At 40.4% G+C, this 26,443-nt stretch overlaps 2 protein-coding genes across 15 annotated transcripts in view; one reads left to right on the top strand and one right to left on the bottom strand.

The window, feature by feature from the left end:
• Positions 1–2,717, top strand: part of LOC138853871 (uncharacterized) — a 32,702-nt gene extending 29,985 nt beyond the window's left edge. For 3 of the 6 annotated variants that reach the window (XM_070093282.1, XM_070093284.1, XM_070093283.1), the window contains exon 8: positions 2,027–2,716. In XM_070093282.1, coding sequence (XP_069949383.1) covers positions 2,027–2,048 — 22 coding nt within the window. In that variant the 3' untranslated portion in view covers positions 2,049–2,716. Of the gene's footprint in view, positions 1–2,026 lie in introns of all 6 variants that reach the window. The other 3 variants (XM_070093285.1, XM_070093286.1, XR_011393072.1) reach the window with 2 other exon arrangements.
• Positions 2,718–10,717: 8,000 nt separating this feature from the next.
• The window catches only part of LOC128695634 (uncharacterized), a 556,361-nt gene continuing 540,635 nt past the window's right edge, over positions 10,718–26,443 (bottom strand). For 6 of the 9 annotated variants that reach the window (XM_070093276.1, XM_070093278.1, XM_070093280.1 and 3 more), the window contains 9 exons: positions 22,193–22,240; positions 21,831–22,035; positions 20,375–20,523; positions 19,195–19,468; positions 18,642–18,772; positions 17,915–18,045; positions 16,979–17,090; positions 14,792–14,926; positions 10,718–11,892 (listed from right to left, as the gene is read on the bottom strand). In XM_070093276.1, coding sequence (XP_069949377.1) covers positions 11,749–11,892; positions 14,792–14,926; positions 16,979–17,090; positions 17,915–18,045; positions 18,642–18,772; positions 19,195–19,468; positions 20,375–20,523; positions 21,831–22,035; positions 22,193–22,240 — 1,329 coding nt within the window. In that variant the 3' untranslated portion in view covers positions 10,718–11,748. The remainder of the gene's footprint in view (positions 11,893–14,791; positions 14,927–16,978; positions 17,091–17,914; positions 18,046–18,641; positions 18,773–19,194; positions 19,469–20,374; positions 20,524–21,830; positions 22,036–22,192; positions 22,241–26,443) is intronic. The other 3 variants (XM_070093279.1, XM_053786367.2, XM_053786368.2) reach the window with 2 other exon arrangements.

The following is a 26,443-nucleotide window of genomic DNA, read 5'->3' as shown; positions in this document are numbered from 1 at the left end:
AGAATTCAAGAAAGAATTCGTAGCAAAGTATGAAAGTGGAACGAGTTGCAAAGTTTTGTGGAGAAATATCACTACCACCCTCTACAAAGGTAGTGTGTGGTAGTGATTGTGGTAGTGGGATAGTGATGGTAGAGGGTGGTAGTGATGGTGGTAGAGATCACCTCTCCTCCCTCTCCCCTCCTCGCTGTCTTCCATATGCAAACAAGAGTCTTCAATAAAGGTAAAAGTGATGTTAAATATTCATTTATCCATTTCATTAGTGCTTTATATTTTTCTCATTGCTTTCTGTATGTAAAACTATAGTTTTTCTCTCTAAAATGTATTTCTTGTTAATATTTTTGGGTGTCTGGAACGGATAAATTGAATTTACATCATTTCTTATGGGAAATACTGCTTCAGTTTTCGTCAAATTCAGTTTTCGTCAGACACTCTGGAACAAATTAACCCTTAAACGGTTCAAACATATATATACGTCCACACGCATAGCACCCCAAACGTATATATACGTTTTCTTTGTCATTCATTCAACATTGCCACAATAAGCCTGAGTCACCTAGACATGAGAGAATGGGTGTGCGCACTCACTGTGTGCCATATTAAAATAATTGGGGATGCTGGATACCATATGCTCTTTTTTCCTTTTAAAAGAAAAGATTGTTTTTTTCCTCAAAGAAGTTGGGGCGCTACACGAATGAACATATATATACGTTTGGACCGTTTAAGGGTTAAAGACGAAAACAGAGGTTCCACTGTACTACCATAATCATTACATCTACTACTACCACTGCTACTGCTATTTATATTAGTGTTAATTCTATTCTTTTTATTATTATTATTAATTTACATATTAGTAATAGCAGCAGCAGTAGTAGTTATAGTTTGTAGTAGTAATACTATAGTAAGAATAGTAGTGGTACTAGCAGTAATATCAGTCGATAAAAACTAATGCGGTATAATGCGTAGGCGAAACATTGTCAATAAAGGATTGCATTATATTGCATTTGTCTTATCCATTGTGTCAGTACTTTATGCCACATCTTTCCAGTAGCAGTACAATACTTGTAGCAGTACAGTGAAACTTTGGTGTTCGAATGTACCAGACCTCGAACAAACCGGAGTGCAAACAATTTGGTTCAGAAAAAATTGACCTCTTCTTTGATCATTTTTTTTTAATTTTTTGGAGTCCAAACACCCTCACCTGTTTAAAATTCAGGTCTAAAAAACTTTACACCAGAGCCCTGTTTCAAAAGTGCTTTGAAGTGACCTCTGACACTGACCTCTGAGACTTTTGGATGAGTCAGTTCATCCTCCAGTGTACGAGGCTGATACTTAAAGCCAGTGAAGTACATGCTGTTTTGGACATCAAACTTTACGCAATTTGATCACTGCATAGGAACTCTAGGAACCGATTAAATTGAGACACCGGGGTTCCACTGTATTTATTTATGTATGCATTTCTCCCTCTACAATTATGTAGTCATCTGTGCCAGCTGCAAGCATGGCAACCAGAGCAGTCTAGTGGTGGTAAATAACCATAGATTATCTGGTGATCTATCTATAGGTGGGCCGAAGCATTTCGCTTTGTCAGGGAAGAATCGGAGAGGTCTCATTACTTTCCCAAGGTAATTGTTCCATCTTACCAAACTTAGTAATTCCTTCCTTGGAGTGTCCTGTAGCTTGACTGCTAGCTCAGCTCACACAGAAGTCCGGGGGGTCAATCCCTGGTATGGGTGGAAATTTTAGGAAGTTTCCTTAAGGCACCTTTTGTCCATGTTCATCCATCATTAGTTGACTGGTGTGGGTCGCATCCTGGGAACAAAATTCACCTAATTTGCCTGAAATGCTCTGCATAACAAGGGGCTTTCTATATAGTAGTACTGTATGTCATTGATGTCAGTTAGGCCTGTATACCTTCTACATGTACATGTCGAAATAAATATTATTTTGTTTCTTCTCTTCCTGTGTGTGTGTCCTTAATATCCCTTCTATCTCTGGTATGTTTACTGGCCATTTCTCCCCTCTGCAGGTCCGTGGATGCATTGTACTGACGTTCACCATGCTTCATATGAGACTAACAACAATGAAATACAGATGTTGTTTAATCTTCTCTGTAACTCGTATGTGTCAAGGCCTCGACAATATTGCTGCTCAGACACCTGAAGCATATATCTTAATACGCAAAAAATAAGGAGAGTAAAAAAAATAGCGATATTCCGAGCGATTTATTGATGCCTCACTCTATCAAGTCACAAACATTTGCCTCTATTATCAAGAAAATTGATCAAGAAATATCTGATTTACAGCTTTACATGTCTGTCATACTTGTTAATCTGTAAATCACTTAGAAATCCCATATTTTGAAAATAAAATAAGACTAATATCTGTGAATATTTATTAATCTCTTCCTGGGCTTATCTTTGTTCCTTTACACTATTGCCAGCTCTTGAAAAAAGTGTTTGGCTGCAACGTGAAAGACCTAGAGCTATCATTCAACTTCTCCCTGTGGTTGTATTGCATATATATATACAGCCTCTCCTCACTTAACGACCGAGTTCCATTCCTAAGACCACATTGTTAAACGAATTGGTCGTTAAGTGAGGAGCATACTATAATGGTAGTGGGTTTGTCTCGACTAATCTTTGATATTGTTATAATGTCACCTTTGCATCAATTACAACATTTCTGGTATATTTTTAAATCTTTATACAGTAGTGTATTGTAATACAGTGGTGCCTCGTTTTTCGTAATTAATCCGTTCCTGGAGCCGTTACTATAAACGAAATTTAAGATTTATGAATCAATTTTCCCCATAAGAAATAATGTAAATACAATTAATCCGTTCCTGACACCCAGAAGTATTAAAACATAAAAAATTTTTACATGAAATATACATGTAGTATATAAACAATACAATGGGAAATGATGAATGAAACATTAACAGCATAACACTTACCTTTATTGGAGATTCTTCTTAGTGTATGGGAGACTGGAGGAGGAGAGAGATTGGATTGTTTACAGTTTGGAAGGGGAATCCCCTTCCAGCAACACCTCAGGTACCAATTGCTTTTCTGGGGTTGCTTGTCTTCTCTGTTTCTTAATGCCACTAGGACCACCTTGAGAGTCAATGGAGTCCTGTCTCGCAAAATAACTGTGGAGAGAGCTCTGTTTCTGGCGTCTCTTTAACACTTCCCTAAAATGGCCCAAGACTTTGTCACTGTACATGTTGCCAATATGGCTTGCAACAACCTTGTTAGGGTGATGTTTCTCCATAAAGCTTTCCATCTTACCCCACATAGTAAAAATCTCTTTAATTTCTGAAGAAGGCACCTTCCATCTCTCTTCCTCCACCTCTGCAGCAAGATTCTGAGCTGAAGCTCTTGCAGCTCCTCAGTGGTGAGCTCTTCGTTGTGGTCTTCCACCAATTCTTCCACATCCTCCAAACTCACATCCAACCCCATGGAACTCCCCAGTGCCACAATTGATTTTACAACAGACATAGGCTCATTAGGGTCAGTCCCAAACCCTTCAAAATCCCTCTTGTTGACACAATCTGGCCACAATTTTCTCCAGGCAGAGTTCAAAGTCCTGGTAGTCACTCCCTCCCATGCCATACCTATAAGGGTTATGCAATGGAGGATGCTGAAGTGTTCTCTCCAAAATTCCCTTAGGGTCAAGTGAGTGTCTGTGGTCACAGTCAAGCACCTGTGAAACATTGCTTTTGTGTAGAGTTTTTTAAAGTTTGCAATGACCTGCTGGTCCATGGGCTGGAGGAGAGGAGTGGTATTCGGGGACAAGAACTTTACTGTGATGAACCCAAACTCCTCGAAAATTAGGTCATCCAAGTTTGGAGGATGAGCAGGTGCATTGTCCATTACTAACAGGCACTTGAGATCCAATTTCTTTTCCAGGAGATACTCCTTCACACTAGGGCCAAACACTTCACTGAACCACACGACGAAAATTTCCCTCGTGACCCATGCCTTACTATTAGATTTCCAAAACACACACAATTTACTCTTCATAACATTGTTTTTCCTGAACACTCTGGGATTTTTCAGAATGGTACACTAGTAATGGCTTCACTTTGAAATCCCCACTAGCATTAGCACAGAACATTAGCGTCAGCCTGTCTTTCATAGGCTTGTGTCCTGGCATTGCCTTTTCCTCTTGTGTAATGAAGGTCCTCTTTGGCATTTTCTTTCAAAAGAGGCCTGTTTCATCACAATTGAACACTTGTTCAGGTTTCAGTCCTTCAGCCTCTATGTACTCCTGGAATTCATGCACATATTTTTGAGCCGCCTTGTGGTCCGAACTGGCAGCCTCGCCATGCCTTACCACACTGTGTATGCCAGTACGGTTCTTAAATCTCTCAAACCAGCCTTTGCTGGCCTTAAATTCACCCACATCACCAATATTTGCAGGCAATTTCTTTACCAAATCCTCATGCAACTGCCTAGCCTTTTCACAAATAATCTAAGTCATAAGAGTATCTCCTGCTAATTGTTTCTCATTTATCCACACCAATAATAACTTCTCAACCTCTTCGAGTACTGGTGATCTCATTTTTGTCAGCATAGTTACCCCCTTTGCAACAGCAGCATCCTTGATTTCCTTTTTCTTGGCCACTATGGAACATAAGGTTGTGTAGGGTTTCTTATACATCCTGGACAGTTCGGCCACACTTGTACCACTTTCATATTGTTCAATGATGGTTTTCTTAAATTCAATCGTATTTCTCACCTTCTTTACCACAGGCTTGGCACTAGGAGCTTTCTTTGGAGCCATGGTAGCTTATTTAGTATTTGCAAGCACTAAAATAAATGGAATATTATGAAATATTTCGCTGGAGCACGTGAGGGGACCTTCGCTCACTGGTAAACAATGCCAGACTGGCTGCCGCCCCGGCTCATGCCGTGGGTACGCGTCCAGGACGAACTACGACTCGCGAGTCAACCTATGAAAAGCGAGTCCATGTTTATATGAAAATACCCCTATGATTGTCGAAATTTACAATTGCCGGGAACTACGAAAAGCAGGGGACCACTTTATATTGAAATAAACAGAACCCTCAGTTATTGGCCGTTACGCTTATTGGCCAACTGAATTATCGGCCGTTTTTCGGCTTCCAGTTATTATTATTATTATTTTTTTGTATCACACTGACCGATTCCCACCAAGGCAGGGTGGCCCGAAAAAGAAAAACTTTCACCATCATTCACTCCAACACTGTCTTGCCAGAAGGGTGCTTTACACTACAGTTTTTAAACTGCAATATTAACACCCCTCCTTCAGAGTGCAGGCACTGTACTTCCCATCTCCAGGACTCCAGGACTCGACCATTATTTTGCTTATCGGTGGTATGGGACGCGTCAACCCGCTGGCCCAACAGCCTCTCGCGCGTAAATAAGCAACCATGGGCCCAAGGAAAGTTTGTAGTAAAGTTTCTTAAGTAAAGAAAGTGAGAAACATGAAGGAATTTAAGAAAGAAATTGTTGAAAAGTATGAGAATGGTGTTTGGGTGCTTGAGTTTGCCAGGATGTGTGGGAAATCCAAATCAACAATCGCCATCCTGGCAAAGAAAGTAGAAATCAAGAAAGCTCATGTTGCGAAAGGGAGTGTGGCAGGCAGGCAGGCAGGCAGGCAGGCAGGCAGGGAGTGTAGTGGGGAGGCAGGACCCCAATGGGAATAAGTCACTGACTTTTTTGGGTTACCATAGGTTCTTTACACATGCTGTGGAAAGGAGGGAGTGTAGCATGGATTGAGGGAGTGTAGCATGGATTGAGGGAGTGTAGCATGGATTGAGGGAGTGTAGCATGGATTGAGGGAGTGTAGCATGGATTGAGGGAGTGTAGCATGGATTGAGGGAGTGTAGCATGGATTGAGGGAGTGTGGCATGGATTGAGGGAGTGTGGCATGGATTGAGGGAGTGTGGCATGGATTGAGGGAGTGTGGCATGGATTGAGGGAGTGTGGCATGGATTGAGGGAGTGTGGCATGGATTGAGGGAGTGTGGCATGGATTGAGGGAGTGTGGCATGGATTGAGGGAGTGTGGCATGGATTGAGGGAGTGTGGCATGGATTGAGGGAGTGTGGCATGGATTGAGGGAGTGTGGCATGGATTGAGGGAGTGTGGCATGGAGGGAGGGAGTGTGGCATGGAGGGAGGGAGTGTGGCATGGAGGGAGGGAGTGTGGCATGGAGGGAGGGAGTGTGGCATGGAGGGAGGGAGTGTGGCATGGAGGGAGGGAGTGTGGCATGGAGGGAGGGAGTGTGGCATGGAGGGAGGGAGTGTGGCATGGAGGGAGGGAGTGTGGCATGGAGGGAGGGAGTGTGGCATGGAGGGAGGGAGTGTGGCATGGAGGGAGGGAGTGTGGCATGGAGGGAGGGAGTGTGGCATGGAGGGAGGGAGTGTGGCATGGAGGGAGGGAGTGTGGCATGGAGGGAGGGAGTGTGGCATGGAGGGAGGGAGTGTGGCATGGAGGGAGGGAGTGTGGCATGGAGGGAGGGAGTGTGGCATGGAGGGAGGGAGTGTGGCATGGAGGGAGGGAGTGTGGCATGGAGGGAGGGAGTGTGGCATGGAGGGAGGGAGTGTGGCATGGAGGGAGGGAGTGTGGCATGGAGGGAGGGAGTGTGGCATGGAGGGAGGGAGTGTGGCATGGAGGGAGGGAGTGTGGCATGGAGGGAGGGAGTGTGGCATGGAGGGAGGGAGTGTGGCATGGAGGGAGGGAGTGTGGCATGGAGGGAGGGAGTGTGGCATGGAGGGAGGGAGTGTGGCATGGAGGGAGGGAGTGTGGCATGGAGGGAGGGAGTGTGGCATGGAGGGAGGGAGTGTGGCATGGAGGGAGGGAGTGTGGCATGGAGGGAGGGAGTGTGGCAGGGAGGGAGGGAGAGAGGCATGGAGGGAGGGAGGGAGTGTGGCATGGAGGGAGGGAGTGTGGCATGGAGGGAGGGAGTGTGGCATGGAGGGAGGGAGTGTGGCATGGAGGGAGGGAGTGTGGCATGGAGGGAGGGAGTGTGGCATGGAGGGAGGGAGTGTGGCATGGAGGGAGGGAGTGTGGCATGGAGGGAGGGAGTGTGGCATGGAGGGAGGGAGTGTGGCATGGAGGGAGGGAGTGTGGCATGGAGGGAGGGAGTGTGGCATGGAGGGAGGGAGTGTGGCATGGAGGGAGGGAGTGTGGCATGGAGGGAGGGAGTGTGGCATGGAGGGAGGGAGTGTGGCATGGAGGGAGGGAGTGTGGCATGGAGGGAGGGAGTGTGGCATGGAGGGAGGGAGTGTGGCATGGAGGGAGGGAGTGTGGCATGGAGGGAGGGAGTGTGGCATGGAGGGAGGGAGTGTGGCATGGAGGGAGGGAGTGTGGCATGGAGGGAGGGAGTGTGGCATGGAGGGAGGGAGTGTGGCATGGAGGGAGGGAGTGTGGCATGGAGGGAGGGAGTGTAGCATGGAGGGAGGGAGTGTAGCATGGAGGGAGGGAGTGTAGCATGGAGGGAGGGAGTGTAGCATAGAAACAGGGAGTGTGGAAGGGAGGCAGGGAGTGTAGTAGGCAGGGAGGGAAGTAACCCCAGAGAGGGCTTTGATACCTGAAGTCCTTATGGAGGGAGATTCCCCATCCAAACAATCAGTCCTCCCTCTTTCCTCCCCATCTTCTATAATTATTATTATTATAATCAAGGGGGAAGCGCTAAACCCGTAGGATTATACAGCGCCCGGGGGGGAGGGGGATGTGGAAGGCATTCAGGCTTAATTCGGGGAACTGGAGCACAGATCCAATTCCCTAAATCAAGAGCACCTCACCAACGCCAACAAGTCTTCAATAAAGGTATGTAATAGTGATTTAAATATTTATTTATTTTATTTAGTTCTCATTGTTTTGTGTAAGTAAAACTATAATTAATTTTTAAAAAATGTATTTTTTGTTAATATTTTTGGGTGTCTGGAATGTATTAATTGTATTTACACTAATTCTTATGGGAAATATTATTTCGGTTTTAGGCTAATCTTCTGGAATGGATACAGCCGATAACCGAGGGTCCACTATACAGTGGACCCCCGGTTAACGATATTTTTTCACTCCGGAAGTATGTTCAGGTGCCAGTACTGACCGAATTTGTTCCCATAAGGAATATTGTGAAGTAGATTAGTCCATTTCAGACCCCCAAACATACACGTACAAACGCACTTACATAATTGGTCGCAGTCGGAGGTAATCGTTATGCGGGGGTCCACTGTACATGTATATGTTATTCTACTGTGGGGTGTATTTATCATGTTTATATGTTACATAGTGTTTATTATATAATTTTGAAAAAATAGATTGATTAATGAAAATGTGTATATTAACCCTTTCAGGGTCCACAGGCCCTCTCAGAGACTTGTTCTCAGGGTCCCCCAAATTTCAAAAAAAAAAAAAAAAAAAAAATTCTTGTGAAAAGATAGAGAATATTTTCCCGATCATAATGACACCAAAAGTATGATATTTGATGGAAAACTTACGGAATTATGCTCTTGCAAAGTTAGCGTCTCAATGTTTACGCATCGGCGAATTTGCCCACTTTGAACCCTATTTTCAGCCAATTCCAGTGTACTAGTCGACAAAAATCATAACTATTTTGCTAGAACTCCATTTTTTCTATCGAATGAGTACAAGAAACCACCCATTTACCAATTTCAACTATCCAATACAGTGGTCAGAATTTAGCAATTTTGCCAATTTCACACAAATTTCAGAAGATGTCAATTTCCAAATAGGGTCCAGAATAAACAAGAAAGACATTCCTGGCACTAAAATAACAAGTTCTCTGTTCATTAGTCACATCCCCAGGCCCCTCTTATATTTCTTAGGCTTTCCACTTTGAATTTTTCTTACAAAAAATAGAAGATTTACTGTTATGCAGACTACTGCATTAGTGTAGAAATGGTATAAATAATATCAGCGCACTTGTAAAAGAATATTAGACTCGCCAGTTGACGTGTATTGGACGCTTGGCATGATTTGTTTACTTTTGAACTTTGGTAAAAATCGAACATTTCTGCTACTTTGAGCTCAATTTCAAGGTACAGTGGTCCCTCGCTTTTCATAGTTCTTGGCAATCGTAAATTTCGCCAATCATAGGGGTATTTTCGTATAAACATGGACTTGCTTTTCATAGGTTGACTCGCGAATAGTAGTTCGTCCGGGACGCGTACGCACGGTGTGAGCTGGGGCGGCCTCCCTACCCAGCCAGTCTGGCATTGTTTACCAGTGAGTGAAGGTCCCCTCATGTGCTCCTATGAAATATTTCATCATAATCTACTCATTTTAGTGCTTTCAATTACTAAATAAGCTACCATGGCTCCAAAGAAAGCTCCTAGTGCCAAGCCTGTGGTAAAGAAGGTGAGAAATATGTACAGTGGCAAAGTCTTGGGCCATTTTCGGGAAGTGTTAAAGAGACGCCAGAAACAGAGCGCTCTCCACAGTTACTTTGCGAGACAGGACTAGTGACTCTCAAGGTGGTCCTAGTGGCATTAAGAAACAGAGAAGAGAAGCAATTGGTACCTGAGGTGTTGCTGGAAGGGGATTCCCCTTCCAAACTGTAAACAATCCAATCTCTCTCCTCCTCCAGTCTCCCATACACTAAGAAGAATCTCCAATAAAGGTAAGTGTTATGCTGTTAATGTTTCATTCATCATTTCCCATTGTATTGTTTATGTACTATATGTATATTTCATGTAAAAATTTTTTTTGTTTTAATACTTCTGGGTGTCAGGAACAGATTAATTGTATTTACATTATTTCTTATGGGGAAAATTGATTCGCAAATCGTAAATTTAGTTTATAGTAACGGCTCCAGGAACGGATTAATTACGAAAAACGAGGGACCACTGTACTTTTCATTGTAAAACCAGTCAAAATCATCTCAATTTCTGTAATATGTCTTCGATTCTATAAAATGAGACCAGGAAAACTAGAATACAACAATAAATACCATACGAAAATACAGTGCAAAGTCGCTGTTTTAATCCAAAAACACGGTCAGTTTTTTCTCTCTCATTACGCACTGTGTGCTGCAGGATTTTTTTTTTTTATACTGCGCACACTGACCACATAGACCCATTCTTTCATATGTAGGCCTACCAGCTTTCACTAGATTTGAGGGCACTAGAATTTAGGCGTACTAGTATGGCTGAAACCCTGAAAGGGTTAATGTAATATGACATTTAATAAGTATTACAGTGGTACCCTGAGTTTTGTATAGCTCCCAACTTGAAAATTATGTAAGTGCTTTTGTAAGTGTATTTTTGGGGGTCTGAAACGGACTAATTTACATTCCTTATAGGAACAAATTAGTTCGGTAATGGCACTCAAACAGCCTTCTCGAACAAATTATGGCCGAAACTCTGGGTACCACTGTATTATCATTACTAATATGGTGTCTTGAGACATAAGACACTGATTTTAATGTGCCAGAACAGTGTGTAAATATATTTAGGTGCAGATATACATAAATATACTTATCAGAGTATATATAAAATACGAAATAACTCTTAAAAACACTTGAAAATTTGGAAAGATGTGGTGCTCAGAGCTCGCAGAGAATGTAAACAAATCAGGTGGGGCACGGTGACCATATTAGAAGGGAGGGTGGGGGGAGCCATATAGAGTTTTGGTCATAATTTTAAATGACCGTATTAACTGTGTATAAATTAAAAATTTTCTCAATATGAATGGAAAATCAAACCAGTTTTTTCTCATATACAAATATATTTATTGTAAGTAAACAACTGCAACTGTATATTACACACTGGAAAATAAGTTAACCATTCCCTGCCTAGGATACCATATATACAGTGTACATGACTGAGTGACGGTCAGTCAGGCACATGCAGGGAGGCGGGTCTGTTGCTTCTTGTTCACCATTCTCATCATCATACCTAGTCAATATTTCATACCTGATTTTCAACCCACCTACACCTGTTGATCATATCACACCTGATTAGCTGTCACCTGCTGACTAATAAAGGGGTATACTGACTAAGATGTACACAAGCCAGTGTTCATAGTGATATCAGTGTCGAGTACTTCAGCCTCGAGTAAAAATAATAATCCTGTAGAAATTTGTGCACAAGACTAAGCTTCTTTTATGTACATTATATAAAAATTCTCTGACTTTTTAACATTAATAATACAAGACAATTTGGTATGAATGTGTTATATACCAGCACTGTAACAAAAATTACACTGTTTATTCAAGACATATAGAGCATATTGCAAAAGTTAAAGGCATGTGAGCAGGAAAGCTTAGGTTAAGTCTTCAGTGATTAACATTGTTCAGTCAGTCATCACCCCCACTGCTAGCATTAATCAGAGGGACTGGACAGTAACTCGTTGCCATGATGTGGAAGCCATTTCCAGATAACATGGATTTTGTCTGGCACTCCTTGTTGTCAGTACCTAGTTATTCATTATCCATGGGTGAGGATTCTTTAAAACACAAATGCAGTGTGGAAACGGCACACTAAGAAATGTGGACAATGAATTTGACTACCGGAGCGTTGTCAAGGTTCTTTGCCCTCATCCCCAACGTTTAACAGGAACAAAGATTATTTTGGGGAGAGATTTAAGAACCTTTCCTGTGACTTCATCAAGGATATGCACATACAGCATCTATAAAAAAAAAAAAAATTCTAATTTCTGTGTGAGTGGTAAACTATGGGAGTATCCTTTCCCATTTTCAAAGACTCCAAATTGACTGCCGTCAATGTCTAAGTGGTTTCAGAGAGACCACTTCCGTAGCACTGCGTTACCTTGTTTGTTCCAGTCCTCTCGGGAGATTCTAGACTGTACAAAGGCTGGGGACTCTGCCAGCACACATGCACCAATGTAGGCAGCATGGTAACGGTAAGGGGAGGCATGGACCTGTGGGAAGAAATTGCAGAGTCGTTAAAACTATTAACCCTTGCAAGGTCCAGACCCCCGATCTGATAATTACTCTCGGGGTCAAAGAATTTAATTAAATCAATGTTTGTTATAAAAGGAATGAAATGACTAGCGACACCTATGAGTACTTGTGGTCAACTGATTTCAAACATTACATTCATGAAGGTAATGAGGCAAACTGAATGAGCTGTGACAAAACAAGTAGGGGAACAAAATAACAAAAATGATCAATACTGTGACTGGGACTATGCACAAATAGCCCACACATAAGAGAGAGGAGCTTACGACGAAGTTTGTCCGACTTGGACCATTTACAAAGTCACACTAACAGAAAGAGGAGGCAGTATCCATAGGCTAGCAGACGGGTAGTAGTAATAGTGGAGTCAAAGACCAAGAAAGAGGAGCACTACAGGATAGCTAGGGGCCCACTAAGGATAGGAACACAAACACAGGGGGGGGATAAAAAGAACCAAATATTCAAGGCAGATGAAAGAAAACCTAAAGGGGAAAAAGAAAAAACCACTAATAGCAGTGAAGTCCTTTGCTGGAACATTTGGCACTCAAGTGGGCTTTTAAGTACAGTGCAGAAGAAACAGTCATTCAGGGTGTAAAACTTGAGTGCAGACTTCAGGTACATCACGTTTAGGATAAAATGTGGTACTGCATGTGGCCTGTAGTGCCATATCTGGTTCTAAATTGAGCTATGGGAAAGGGGGGTTGCTAAAGTAAACATTCCACCATTTCATTTGGTGTTTGTCAGTTTTATTGTAGATAATTCCAAGAATCTATGCTCAGGATTATCGTTCTCCTGAAACGGTGGCTAGGTTCTGTCCAGTGCCATTAAGTGTGACGGCATGAGTTTGTCTTGCACGTGCACATGTTATTAACATTGTTAATTTTGCAGGCACATCTGTAGTCCTGCAGACAAATAGGTAAACTTCTAGTGTGTCTATTCATCTACAAGATCACAAATATACCCATAGATTGGATAACATCAATAAAGCATGTCACATCTAGAAGAGTGAGACAAAGCCATGCTGCTGTTCTAGAAGAATAAGGATGCTTAGATACCTGCAGTTCTCCACAACAAAACTTGCATCATTAAACAAAATTGTTGGATATTTACTTTGACAATCCCCTATAGCTCTCGTATTTCTTAAACAGAGAAAACCTGACATGGTGTGGTAGGCCATATGAATTACCTGACTAACTTAAACCTAATTTTTGTGAAGCCTGCTCACAACTTTTACACCCTGGACGACTAAGTTCTTATCTTGTATTTATTTTAAATAAGCCCACTCATAGATGAAACTGTACTGATGGAGGACTTCTCTGCTATTGGTGTCTTCCATCACTGGAGGAATGACCTAAACCCATAGGCAAGGCAATCAGGTTTGATCTAAGGAAAGAAAGGTCAGGTCAAATTTCTTATACAAGGAACCCCTCAACACCTTCAAGGAACCTCCCTCGTGGGAAGCTGGTTTTTGGGAGGTTGTATAACCCTCTATGGGTTCAGCACTCCATGAATGTCATTATAATCAGAAAACTGATGCTGAGCCTTTGGTAATCTATCAATAATTGACCAAGCAACATCTGCAAAGCCATTAGACACAAAAGATTTCAGGCTCATTTTCAGACTGTAGACCGGAATTGCTTTTGTAATTCTGGCTTTTATATTTGTGGGGAAGCAGTAAGCTCATATTGGTCATACAGCTCCTAGGAAATATAGTAGGTTGGTAGACAGCAACCACCCTGGGAGGAACTACCGTCTTGCCAGGTGACTGTGAAACAGAAACCTGTAACTGTTTCACGTGATGGTAGGATTGTTGGTGTGTCTTTTCTGTCTCATAAACATGCTGGATAACAGGTATATCTTGCTACTTCTACTTACTTAGGTAACACTACACAGGCATGCACACACACATATGTATATGTACACTCATCAAGGTTTTCTTAATAGCTTTTGCTCTTCTTTATTTCCATCTATTGTCCATGGGGAAGTGGAAAAGAATCTTTCCTCTGTAAGCCATGCTTGTCATACGAGGTGACTAAAATGCCGGGAGCAATGGGCTAGTAACCCCTTCTCCTATATACATTTACTAAAAAAGAGAAGAAAAACTTTATAAAGCTAGGATGCTTGAATGTGCATGGATGTAGTGCTGATAAGAGATGACTGTTGATGTTATGAATGAAAAGAAGCTGGATGTCCTGGCCCTAAGCGAAACAAAGCTGAAGGGGATAGGCGAGTTTCAGTGGAGAGAAATGGGATTAAGTCATTAGTATCTAAGAGTTAGAGCTAAGGAAGGGGGAATATAAATGTGTAAATTCAAGGATTGTGGATTAAAATAAGGGTCGGATGCAAAAAGTGGGTCATAATAAGCGTGTGTGTACCTGGAGAAGAGAGGAGTGTAGAGGAGAGAGAAATTTTGGGAAATTTAAGTGAATATATAGGAACCTTTGAACTAAGTGAGAGAGTAATTGTGGTAGGAGATCTAAATGCTAAGTATGAGAAACATTTAGAGAGGGTGTGGTAGGTAAGGTTTGGGTGCCAGGTGTAAATGATAATGCAAGCCCTTTGATTGAACTTTGTATAGAAAGGGGTTTTAGCAATTTTTATTGCATGCGACCAGGAACCTAAGAGCCATACAAACAGGGCCCTCCTGTACTTCAAAATAAATTCCCATCTCTCTCTGTACTTATGCTTTATTCAAGAGAAGTGTCATGCTGCCAGTGACAGGCTCTTTGTATAAAGAAATCGGTTTAATCTTGATTACTTCCCATACTCTAGATGCCTTATAACCCCTATGAGTTTGGTGCATCCCTATTAATAATTCACCAGTATTAATATATGGTATGCTACACACGTGAGAACTCTTACCTTGGGTCGGATGGCTGGTGGTGTGAGGTTGTCAATCTCTGTAGTGAGTCTGTCAACCAGACCAGGGAGCTGAGTCACGCCACCTGCAAGGAAGATGCTGCGACTCATCTCCTTTCGGATGTCCATACTGCATTCCTGTGAGAACAGAAATACCATACACTGGTAATTTACACACACATACACACCTTTATACTGCACAATACAGTTGTATATCTATGTGCAAAGTACACTGTATTGTAACAATCTCAGTGTTTCATAATAGAGGAGTCAGAAAGGAAGACAAAGAAATGGGGGTAAATGCAAAAGAATGGGGGGTCAAAACTGGCAGTTCTTTAACATAAACTTGTAGTACGTACATGAGAAAACTGGTCTCAAGTGTAGGAAAAGAATGTAAGACCTGGAATTAAGTGTTTAAGGCAGATCACTGAGCTGTATGAAAACTAGAAGATGCATCCAAGCACTCAGCATAGACAACAAAATCCTCACATCCTAGACAGGATCTTGCGAGGTGTAGAATTAGCTGCCTAGTAAGGTAAGAGTGAAAACTCTTTTCAAAGATAACTTTCTTTGATTAACCATAGGAAGTCTTTCTCCATAAGCCATGCATGTCATAAGAGGCAACTAAAATGCCAGGAACAATGAGCTAGTAACCCCCTTCTCCTTTATACATTACTAAATTTAAAAGAAGAAACTTTCTTTTCTCTTTTTATGCCTTTTATGCCACCCTGCCTCTGTGGGATACAGCCAGTTTGTTGAAAAACAAAACAGCTATATTTCGACTAGGTAGGGTGACCTAAAAAGAAAAATGAAAATTCTTCCTTTTAAATTCAGTAATTTATAAAGGAGAAGGGGTTACTTGCTGTTGGCATTTTAGTCGCCTCTTGCGACATGCATGGCTTAGGGAGGAAGAATTCTTTTCTACTCACCCCATGGAGGTAAGAGGAAATAAAGAACAAGAACCATTAAGTAAACAGAAGGAAACCCACATCAATGTACTCACCTATTTGTACTAACCTATTTGTGGTTGCAGGGGTTGATTCATAGCTCCTGGCCCCACCTCTTCACCGATTGCTACTAGGTCCTCTCTCTCTCCCTGCTCCACGAGCTTTATCAAACCTCATCTTAAAACTATATGTTTCCTGCCTCCAGTATGTCACTTTCTAGGCTATTCCACTGCCTGACAATTCTATGACTGAAGAAATACTTCCTAAGATCTCTTTGAATCATATGAGTCTTCAACTTCCAATTGTGACCCCTTGTTTCTATGTCTCATCTCTGGAACATCCTGTCTTTGTCCAACTTGTCTATTCTGAGCAGTATTTTATGTCGTTAAGATTAAGATTGTAATCAAAGCACGGAACCACATGATCACTAGCTCCAAGGGGCATTTCATACATGTTATCATCAATGTCCGAACTACTCGATGTGAATACAAGGTCCAGTCTTGCTGGATCATCCTCACCTCTCTCTCTAGTAGTGTCTCTAACATGTTGATGCATGAGGTTCTCCAGTATATATATGCATGTACATGCCTGTGTAGTGTGACCCAAGTTTAAGTAGAAGTAGCAAGATGTACCTGTTAAGCCATGTGTATATGAGACAGAAAAATGGCACCAGCAATCCTACCATCATGCAAAACAATTACAGGTTTCTATTTCACACTAGCTTGGCAGGACAGTGCATGTATGTATGTTATTTTTTTTTTTATTAACACACTGGCTCCCCCAACAAGGCAGGGTGGTGCAAAAAAGAAAAACTTTCATCTTGTATGTATATATATATATGTATGTACATACTTGCATACGCGCACACATATATAGATACACATACACACAGTAGAACCCCCATATCCACTGATTCAATATCCATGGTTTCAGTTATCCATGGTTTACTGTGGCCCAAAAATACCTCTTAATTTTGCATAATAATGGCCCCAAAGTATAAAAGTAGAGAAGCTGGCAGTTCTCCAAAGCCTAAGAGAAGCCTTGAAGTGTTTACCATCAGTGAAAAAATTATAAATTATGCACTTATTGTGCATGATTTATCAATTAACCTGTATAACAGGTATGTATAGGACTTATATATAGGGTTTGCTACTATCCACGGTTTCGGTATCCACGGCAGGTCCTTGGAACATATCCCCCATGGATACGGGGGCCCTAATATACATGCATGTGCAAAACTTACCATGATTGCCTTGTGGACTAGCTTGTGCAGACCAGGATGGTCGAGCCCCCAGGCATCAGGGTTGAATAATCCCTCAGTTGCTTGGAAACGCCCAAAATCCAATGAGATGGTCCTGTAAAGCAAAGGTTTAGAGAATTCTTCTATGTTTATTTTTCTTTTTAATGCACTGGTTGTCTCCCACTGAGGCAGGGTGACCCGAAAGAAAAAAGAAACAAAAGTTTTTCTTCTTGCATTTACTAATTCATATAGGAGAAGGGGTTACTAGCCTCCTTGCTCTTGACATTTTAGTCACCTCTTACAACATGCATGGTTTACGGAGGAAGGATTGTATATACACGTATGTTGGTAGAATTACCGACAATATGTAAAGTAAAAGGATGCAAGTGCAACTCATGTGATTTTTATTGTGGCAATGTTTCGCTGTCCAGGAGCATTGTCAAGCTGGAGGAAGGATTCTTTTTCCATTTTCCCCGTGGAGTCTTTTATGTTTATAATGAATATATTTGCAGTTTTGAGTATGTCAAGAACATTTATTTAGCTACAGTCATGTAAAAAACTGAGTTATTAATACTGATAATAATGGTGAAAGTAGCACCTTCAAATAATAATAATCCTCCATGGGGAAGTGGAACAGAATTCTTCCTCCGTAAGCCATGCGTGTTGTAAAAGGCGACTAAAATGCCGGGAGCAAGGGGCTAGTAACCCCTTCTCCTGTATATATTACTAAATGTAAAAGGAGAAACTTTCATTTTTTCTTTTGGGCCACCCCACCTCGGTGGGATACGGCCGGTGTGTTGAAAGAATAATAATAATAATTTTATTATTATTATTATTATTATTATTATAATACAACAGCATTCAAGGAAAAAATTATTCCATCAACACCAGCAAAAAAAAATTGATTCAATGATTAAAAATATTCCCACTGAGACTCACTGGTAGGGACAATCGTTGGTGTGGAAGTACTCGCTCAAGGTGACTTCCTTCTCGTACAGGTCAGGATTGTTGGTGCACCGTGCCCTCTCTGTGTTATAATGGTGAGCACAGTAGCATATGTTCTCCAGCACCTGATGCAGCACAATTAGGTTAGCAAGCAAGCTGTCAAGTAGATGTTATACAGTAACTCCTTGATTTACAAACACGTTGAGAATTTTCTGTATTGTGTATAATTATTATACCATTATTGTGTATATCATTATTATACACAATTCAAGAGGTCCCAGATGTGTTCATAAGTTGAGGACTTCCTGTATATTGTACTGATACAAACGTTCAATATGCTCGTTTCTGAACCAATGTACAGTATTATTTCTAATATTTGGCTAAAATGTTTTTTCTATTCTTATTATTTTTATGCATTTGTAGATCTGCATGATAATTGTACATGGTTAGAGTTGTGACTAAATGAATTTGCAAATGTACTGTAGGGAGGAGCGAGCGATAATGGAAGGGTATATATATATCTAATATAGTATCTATTACATACTAAATAATATTGCTAATAAATTTATATCTTATAAAGTAGGAAAAAATGCTAATAAGGGAGATAGAAATAAAGAAGAGACAAAGGAGGTGAGAGAAGAGGACCAGGAGTTGAGGAAAGAGTAGGAGAAAAAAGAAGTCAAGAGAGTGGAGAAGAACAAACATCCAGAGCTAAACTCACTTGTCTAATAATATAACTTTCCACCTCGTTGATAAGCGACACGTTCCTCATGTATAGGAACTGCCGGAGGTGGTCAAGGATGCGGTACCCACCATATGGGACTCTGGATACACCACCATCCACAATGTACCCTGCAGAAGCAGCAGGAGTAAGTAGGGGTAAGGTAAGCAGAAGTGCATGCATACATGTACATGCACATGCATTTGACAATACCCCAGGAGGCTCCCACAATAAATGGTATACTAACTCACAGTGACCTATTTACATTTAAGTCAATAGAGACGGTATGAAGACTTGCCCATACATCTCGACTTGTTCTGATTTCAAATCTGGACCCATAAGGTTATGAGCAGACCACTGCTTTATAGGCTATGTTGACATGTTTGTAATCAGGCTAAAACACAAGATGGCATATTGATCCTCAGTTACAGATTAAATTGCTAGCAATCAACCACATAGCAAAACATTAATCATTAATCACAGATTTTTGGTAGCAGCATGCCTGTCAACCATAGGTTTGGCCATTTATTAAACACAGATTCAGAGAACTAACCATCAATCACTGGCACAATATCCATCCTCTCGCCGACATCGACGACTATTCCAGAGGTGGCATTGTAAGCGTAGAGAGCGAGGATTGACTGATGAGTCAGGTTGACAGACCTGACGCCGAACTTGTCAAAAAGGACGCGCAGGAGTTCCGTCTGGGTGTTAGTATTGAGGACTCTTGGCACCGAGAGCTGGATGTGGTAATTCTTGGGATCCACCTTTAGTTCGGCAAAGGTCTTCTGCAGGAGACTTGAGACAGCACTCAGGTCCACAGAATACTGGGTGTCAGGGAAAAGAGAGAGCTCTGAGCATGGTTTTCTTACACTGTACAATCTCAGTTGAATTTTCTGGCATACAATGCCTCTTTTACTTATTTTTACAGTACAATATATCATTCTTTGGTGAGCTTAATAATCAGAGATATGCATTATTACATTTGAAATAATTTTATTTAGAATGTCTAGTGGATTCCCTAAATTCATATTAAATTTATGACTTACACTGATCAAACAGGGAAAAAATATAGTACAGTGGACCCCCCCATAACGATTACCTCCGAATGCGACCAATTATGTAAGTGCGTTTGTACGTGTATGTTTGGGGGTCTGAAATGGACTAATCTACTTCACAATATTTCTTATGGGAACAAATTCGGTCAGTACTGGCACCTGAACATACTTCTGGAGTGAAAAAATATCGTTAACCGGGGGTCCACTGTACTGTAACAAGTGTCACAACAGTTTAATGGGTATTGTGTACTTAAACACTGAACAGTACAGGTTAGTACAGGTGCTCCTCAACTTACAATGGGGCTACAGTCTGATGAGCCCATTATAAGTTGAAAATTTCACAAGTCAAATATGAATATGATAAGATAAATAATTAGATAAACTGATGTAAGTGAATAAATAAACAAAAAATTACCATAACTAAATACCAGTATTAAAGGTAAATAAATGAATAGAAGTTTCTCCTATCAATAGTACAGTACAGTACAGAATGTCAATGTGCATCTCTGCTGCACTATCATAAAGTCAAAATATTGTAAGTCAAACCAGCATAAAACAAGGAGCATCATATATTTCTTGTTCTATAAAATGTGTATCACATAAGCCTACAGTATCTAAATAATGTTAATTCAATGCCCTATGCAAGCACCTTGGGGCTAGACTGCATCACCATACCTTTGTGATTTTATGTGAGGGTCTGATAGGGAAGGAAACTGTGGAGGCAGCTCTGACATCTGGTGCCAAGGCATCGAATCCCCACACTTGACGTCGACTTTCCCTCTCTGTTGCCACCACTGACGGAAGGAACACCTGGGGTAGGGTAGCTGGGGGAGACAATAAGTAAATGATAAAGGAAGAATTTTTACGAAAATTCAGATGTGGATATTGTCCTTATTACGAGTGTAACCTCATATATTCCATTTGTATAATTAGAAACTGAAAAACACATATACTGTATATATAGCCTCTCCTCACTTAGCAATGTACTCGTTTACTGACGACTCAGACTTACAACGGGCTCTCTGACCAGTATGCATAGCTGATTTTCTCTATTCTGTTTATTACAATGTACAGTACACTGCTGAATAAACATTTAAAAATAAACTAAAAATGTTAAAAATGGTGCAAAGGTGACATTAAAACAATAGCAAAGATGGTTGACACAAACCCACTACCATTATAGTATGCTCCTCGTTTAGCGACGAATTCGTTTACCGATGTGATCTTAGGAACAAACTCTGTCGTTAAGTGAGGAGAGTCTGTATATTAGAAAATACTGAAGAGTTGACATTTAGGGAATAAAAATCTTGATATGTATGACAGTCTTACTTATCACAGAAGCCTACTGTATAGGCAAAACATTTCAGAATAAAGATACCTAACTGTTGCCCATGTGTCTTACCTATCAACCTATTAGTACTGTATACCATTTTCATATTTAATATAAATCTTAAATGATAAGTGTGCCTAAATTCTGTGCATTATGTCAAAGGTACTTAATACCAACAAGATGATGCATAACACATTTGAATAAACCATGAAATGGGTAGTGATTGAACCCATGGGAAGTGAGCCTTAAAACCCCAGTGCATAAGCACTGGGTCCAATCCACACTTGTTAAGTTGTTTGTCTGCAATCATGTATGTGGGAATCTTTATTTGAAAGACATTTCAAACCTGCTATGCAGGCTTGAATCCTCCGGGTTTAGCGCTTCCCCCTTGATTATAATAATATGCAGGCTTGATAAATTACCATATTTTATGGCATCAAAGATGCTATTTTGTCCTAAAATATTTCTCAAAAATTTATCCAGCATCTTGAAGCCTGGAGTATACCTGGAGAGGGTTTTGAGTGTCAACACCCCCATGGCTCAGTCTGTGACCAGGCCTCATGGTGGAGCAGGGCCTGATCAACCAGGCTGTTACTGTTGGCTGCACATAAACTGACATGCAAATCACAGCCCAGCTGATCAGATACTGACTTTAGGTGCCGGGCAAGAGCCATCTTTTTTTCAAAATTTAGCCAATTAGAACTAGGGGGCATCCTTGATACCGAGATATCTTGTTCACCATAAAATAAGATAACTAAACTCCCTTGGTAGCAGTTACCATTATCCTCCATGAGGGCCTACCTTGGGAGGCAAGCACACCTGCCCTAACAGAGGCAGAACCCAAATCAATGACGAGGGTGTCTCTGAGGAGAGCAGGGTTGGTGGGCATGGGCCAGGGCTGCACATACTGGCTGGTGAAGTCCTCTACTGTGTGTGTCTCAAGTGCTCGCCTCCATCGCTCAGCCTCCTGCCGAGAGCTGCAACGCACCACAACATAGTGTCCTTTCTGTAGGTAGAGGCATTCAAGATGAAGGAAGTAGTTTGTAATATACCAAATGCTACATAAAAATATCTTTGTATAACACCACACAAAAATGACAGGAAGATAGACCAATATGCAACAAGAAGACAAGGAAGACAGTGGAGGGCCCTGGGAAACTTACCCCGTCGTCTATGCCGAGTACGGCAGAGGCCTTAGAGTCTCTGCTCTGCTGGGAAGGGCAGCAACAGGGCAGAGAAGAGGAGAGATGGGTTAGTTCGTGAACATCATACATGCCCGCTGGACATAGAGACGATGTGTAGTAGGAAAATGGCAAACACAGTGTTATCAGAAAGACTGAATATGACAGTACTAACAGAAAAAAGAATAGTTTAATATTAGCAAGGAAATGATGCACATACATTAAAGGCAGTGAACAATATCATCAGGAAGATGCCTTAAGATGTAACTAATGGGAAAATGATAGTTTTGATGTGTGTTCGCTCGTAGTCAGACAGCAGACACATGAGAGGAAGAGCATCATCAGGTAGAAGGTTGCCAAGGGAGACAATATTGACAGTATAAAGAGAAGAAATGCATATTTCAGAAGAAGCTAGGATGAGAAAGAGAGAAAGGTGACAAAGATATAAACACAAAGCTGAAGGATTCATGTACAGGCACATTTTTTACAATGAATTTTAGGCACAATGGCCAAATGCTGAAGTTAAAAAATCATATGTACTTTTACACAAAAAGCTGCAAAGTACATAAATTAAAGCGAGATATAATGCTCATAACTTATAGCAAAAAAGACATTAAATTACAGTAAATTTTTCACAAAAAAATATTTTAAAAACTATTTATTAATATATTGTACATGATGCGGTACAGGCACTCTCAACGATCGACTTCTGTTCCTATAACTAGGTCATTAACCCTTTGACTGTCGCGGCCGTATATATACGTCTTATGTCCTGGTGTCGCAAAATTTAAAAAAAAAAAAAAAATATTTTTTCTTATGAAATGATAGAGAATCTTTTCCCGATTGTAATGACACCAAAAAAAACGAAATTTGATGGAAAACTGACGGAATTATGCTCTCGCGAAGTTAGCAACCTCGGCGCCGTTTACAAATCGGCGATTTCGCCCGCTTTGAGCCCTATTTTTGGCTAATTCCATTGTTCCAGTCGCCCAAACTCATAGCTATTTCTTTAGAACTCCATTTTTTCTATCGATTGAGTACAAGAAACTGCCCATTTACCGATTTCAACTACCTAATAATGTGGTCAGAAATTTGCAATTTGGCCAATTTCACGAAAACTAAAAAATATGACAATTTCAAAATAAGGTCCAGAATGAACAATGCAGACATTCCTGGCTCTAAAATAACATTTTCTTTGCTCATCAGTCGTGTTTCCAGGCCCCTCTGATATTACTCTTGCTTTCTATTTTGAATTTTTATTCAAACAAAAAATTGAAGACTTACTATTATGCAGACTACTGCAATACTGTAATAATTGTATAAATAACATCAACCCATTCATGACTGCATATTAGAATGGCTAGTTGGACATTTACTGGAAAATGGCATCATTTGCTTACTTTTGAACATTGGCAAAAATCAAACATTTCCCCTACTTTGAGCTCCATTTCTAGGTTCTTTTTATAGTAAAATCAATCAAAATCATCTCTATTTCTATAATATGTCTTCCATTCTATCAAATGAGACCAAGAAAACGAGAATACAACCATAAATACTATACGAAAATAGACCACAAAGTCGGCATTTTAATTAAAAAAAACGGTCGGAGTTTTTTTTTCTCATTATGCACTGCGTGCTCCAGGATTTTTTTTATATGGTGCACACTGACCACACAGACCCATTCTCTCACATGTAGGCCTACCAGCTTTCTCCTGCTTGATTTGAAGCCGCTAGAATTTATGAGTATATATACGTCAAACACGGTACCTCGTAAGACGTATATATACGGCCGCGACAGTCAAAGGGTTAAGCGAACTGGTTGATAAGTGAGGAGCTGCTCCTTACTGGTATTTCAAGCATATTGTACTGGCAGTGGGTTTGTGTTAGGCATCTTTAGATATTGTTTTAACCCTTTCAGGGTCCGTCCCGTAGATCTACGGCTCAGCTCACTCTGATAAACTGTGAGTGGTACATTTGGGCCTAGATATGAGAGAATACATCTATGTGGTATGTGTGCACCACATAAAACAGATCCTGCAGCACACTGTGTATAATGAGAGAAAAAAAATGAAATCATGATTTTTCGATTAAAACAGCAACTTTGCAGTGTTTTTTCGTATGTTTTTTATAGTTGTATTTGCGATTTCTTGGTCTCATTTGATAGAATGGAAGACATATTACAGAAATAGAGATGATTTTGATTGGTTTTAGCACTGGAAATGGCTTGAAACTGAGCTCAAAGTAGCAGAAATGTTAAATTTTTGCCGATATTCAAGAGTAAACAAACGACCTCACACGTCTAATACACGTCAGCTGGTGGGTCTAATATACATTCACAAATATGGTGATGATATTTATACAATTATTACAGTATTGCATAACAGTAAATCTTCTATTTTTTGGTGTGAATAAAAAATCAAAATGGAATTTATTTGTAAAGCCTCAAAACATAACTAATGAACAGAGGAAATGTTAGTTTAGTGCCAGGAATGCCTACATTGTTCATTCTGGACCCTATTTTGAAATTGGAATATTTTAAACTGTGTTAAATTGGCCAAATTAACAATTTCCGATCACTTTATTTTGTAGTTGAAACAATTGACTTGGCGATTTCTTGTGCTCAATCGATAGAATAGAAGTAATACTAGTGAAATAGCTAAGAATTTGGTTGATTGGAATAATGTAATTGGCCTAAAATGGGAGTCAAAGTCGGCAAAATCGCCGATTCGTAAATATCGCTGACACATCAAAATTCGCGAGAGCATAATTTCGTCAATTTTCCACCAAATTTCGTACTTTTTGTTTTATTACCTTCACAAAAAGATTCTCTACGATTTCATAAGAAAAAATAACAATTTTTTTTTTTTGAAAATTCTTGGACACTGGTGCGTGACTCCAGATTTGGGCCTTGGACCCTGAAAGGGTTAATGTCACCTTTGCACTATTTATAACATTTTAGTAAAGTCAGTAAGTCAGCCAAGTCAGTAAGTCAGTCAACTCAATTCAGTCAGGTCATTAAGTCAATTCAGTCAGGTCAGTAAGAGAAGTCAGTCAGGTCAGTAAGTAAAGTCAGTCAAGTCAATTCAGTAAAGTCAGAAAGTCAGTCCAGCCAGTTAGTGAAGTCAGTAACTCAGTCAGTCAAGTCAGTCCATTCAGTAAGTCAAGTCAGGTAATCTTTTTTATTTATTCTGAATAAAGAAAAGATCATCAGCATCATCATAGGAGTTAACACCAAGGTTATCAGGGTTATATGGACTGGTTAGAGAGGTGGTCATAAGTCCGTGCAGTTGTTAAACAGGTAGGTCGTTAAGTGAGGAGTGTCTACATTGTACCTTTTTTTTCAAACACTCATTACAGCTATGCATTTTCTACATAAATTTTCACAGAACTCTATGCTGATACTATTTCTTTTTTTCCATTTAAATTCATGCCAAAGTTGGAGTGCATACCATCTTGCTGATATACAGTACATAATCTAGCACAGAATTTTTTTCTTTCATTTAGGACAGACTAGGGTAGAATTAGAGAGATTATGTTAACATACATCCAAGAGTGTCATGTAATGGGTCAAGTGCTTATTTCAAGTGCATGGAATGCTTGTACTACCTGCCAAAAACTACGTACTGTACTGTTTATGGAATAGACACTCCGGTTGATGAAGAAGTACATGTATATGTGTGTGTGAAGACACATTGAAGGTGCTATGGTTGTTTGATCATAGATGTGAATGGTTAAGTCACAGATGTGTTTGACTGCTTAGTGAAAAATGGAAATGGTTAATTTGGCAGAGAGATGTATGCTTGTCCTCGGTGGAAGACGACCGGTGTGTTAAAAACAGGCATGCTTCTTTATTTATAAGAATGCATTAATATGGTTGTAGATGTGTATGATTGTTAAGGTGTAGATATGCATGGCTGTTTAGCCAGAGACGTGAGTCCCTGGTGGAACAGATCACTACACCAGTGAGAGATGATGGAAGGGCAGGCATATAAAGCTGAGGTAATAAAGAACTTAAAGATAATGAATAAACCAAACGAGGAAAATCAATAAAGCAATCAGGGGACATTACTAAAGATCTCAGGGATATCACATTACTGATGGTATACAGTACTGAAAACTGATTAAGACATATATGCAACATTAGGATATCTTTATTGCCGAGATGTTTTGCTTGTACAATGGGCTTTTTCAGTTGAATACAGGTTAATATAACACTGGAGACAGAAGCAGTTT

The sequence above is a fragment of the Cherax quadricarinatus genome, chromosome 42 (genome assembly GCF_038502225.1).
Source record: "Cherax quadricarinatus isolate ZL_2023a chromosome 42, ASM3850222v1, whole genome shotgun sequence".
In the NCBI taxonomy this organism is placed as follows: domain Eukaryota; kingdom Metazoa; phylum Arthropoda; class Malacostraca; order Decapoda; family Parastacidae; genus Cherax; species Cherax quadricarinatus.
This window is presented reverse-complemented; position numbering and strand designations above follow the sequence as displayed.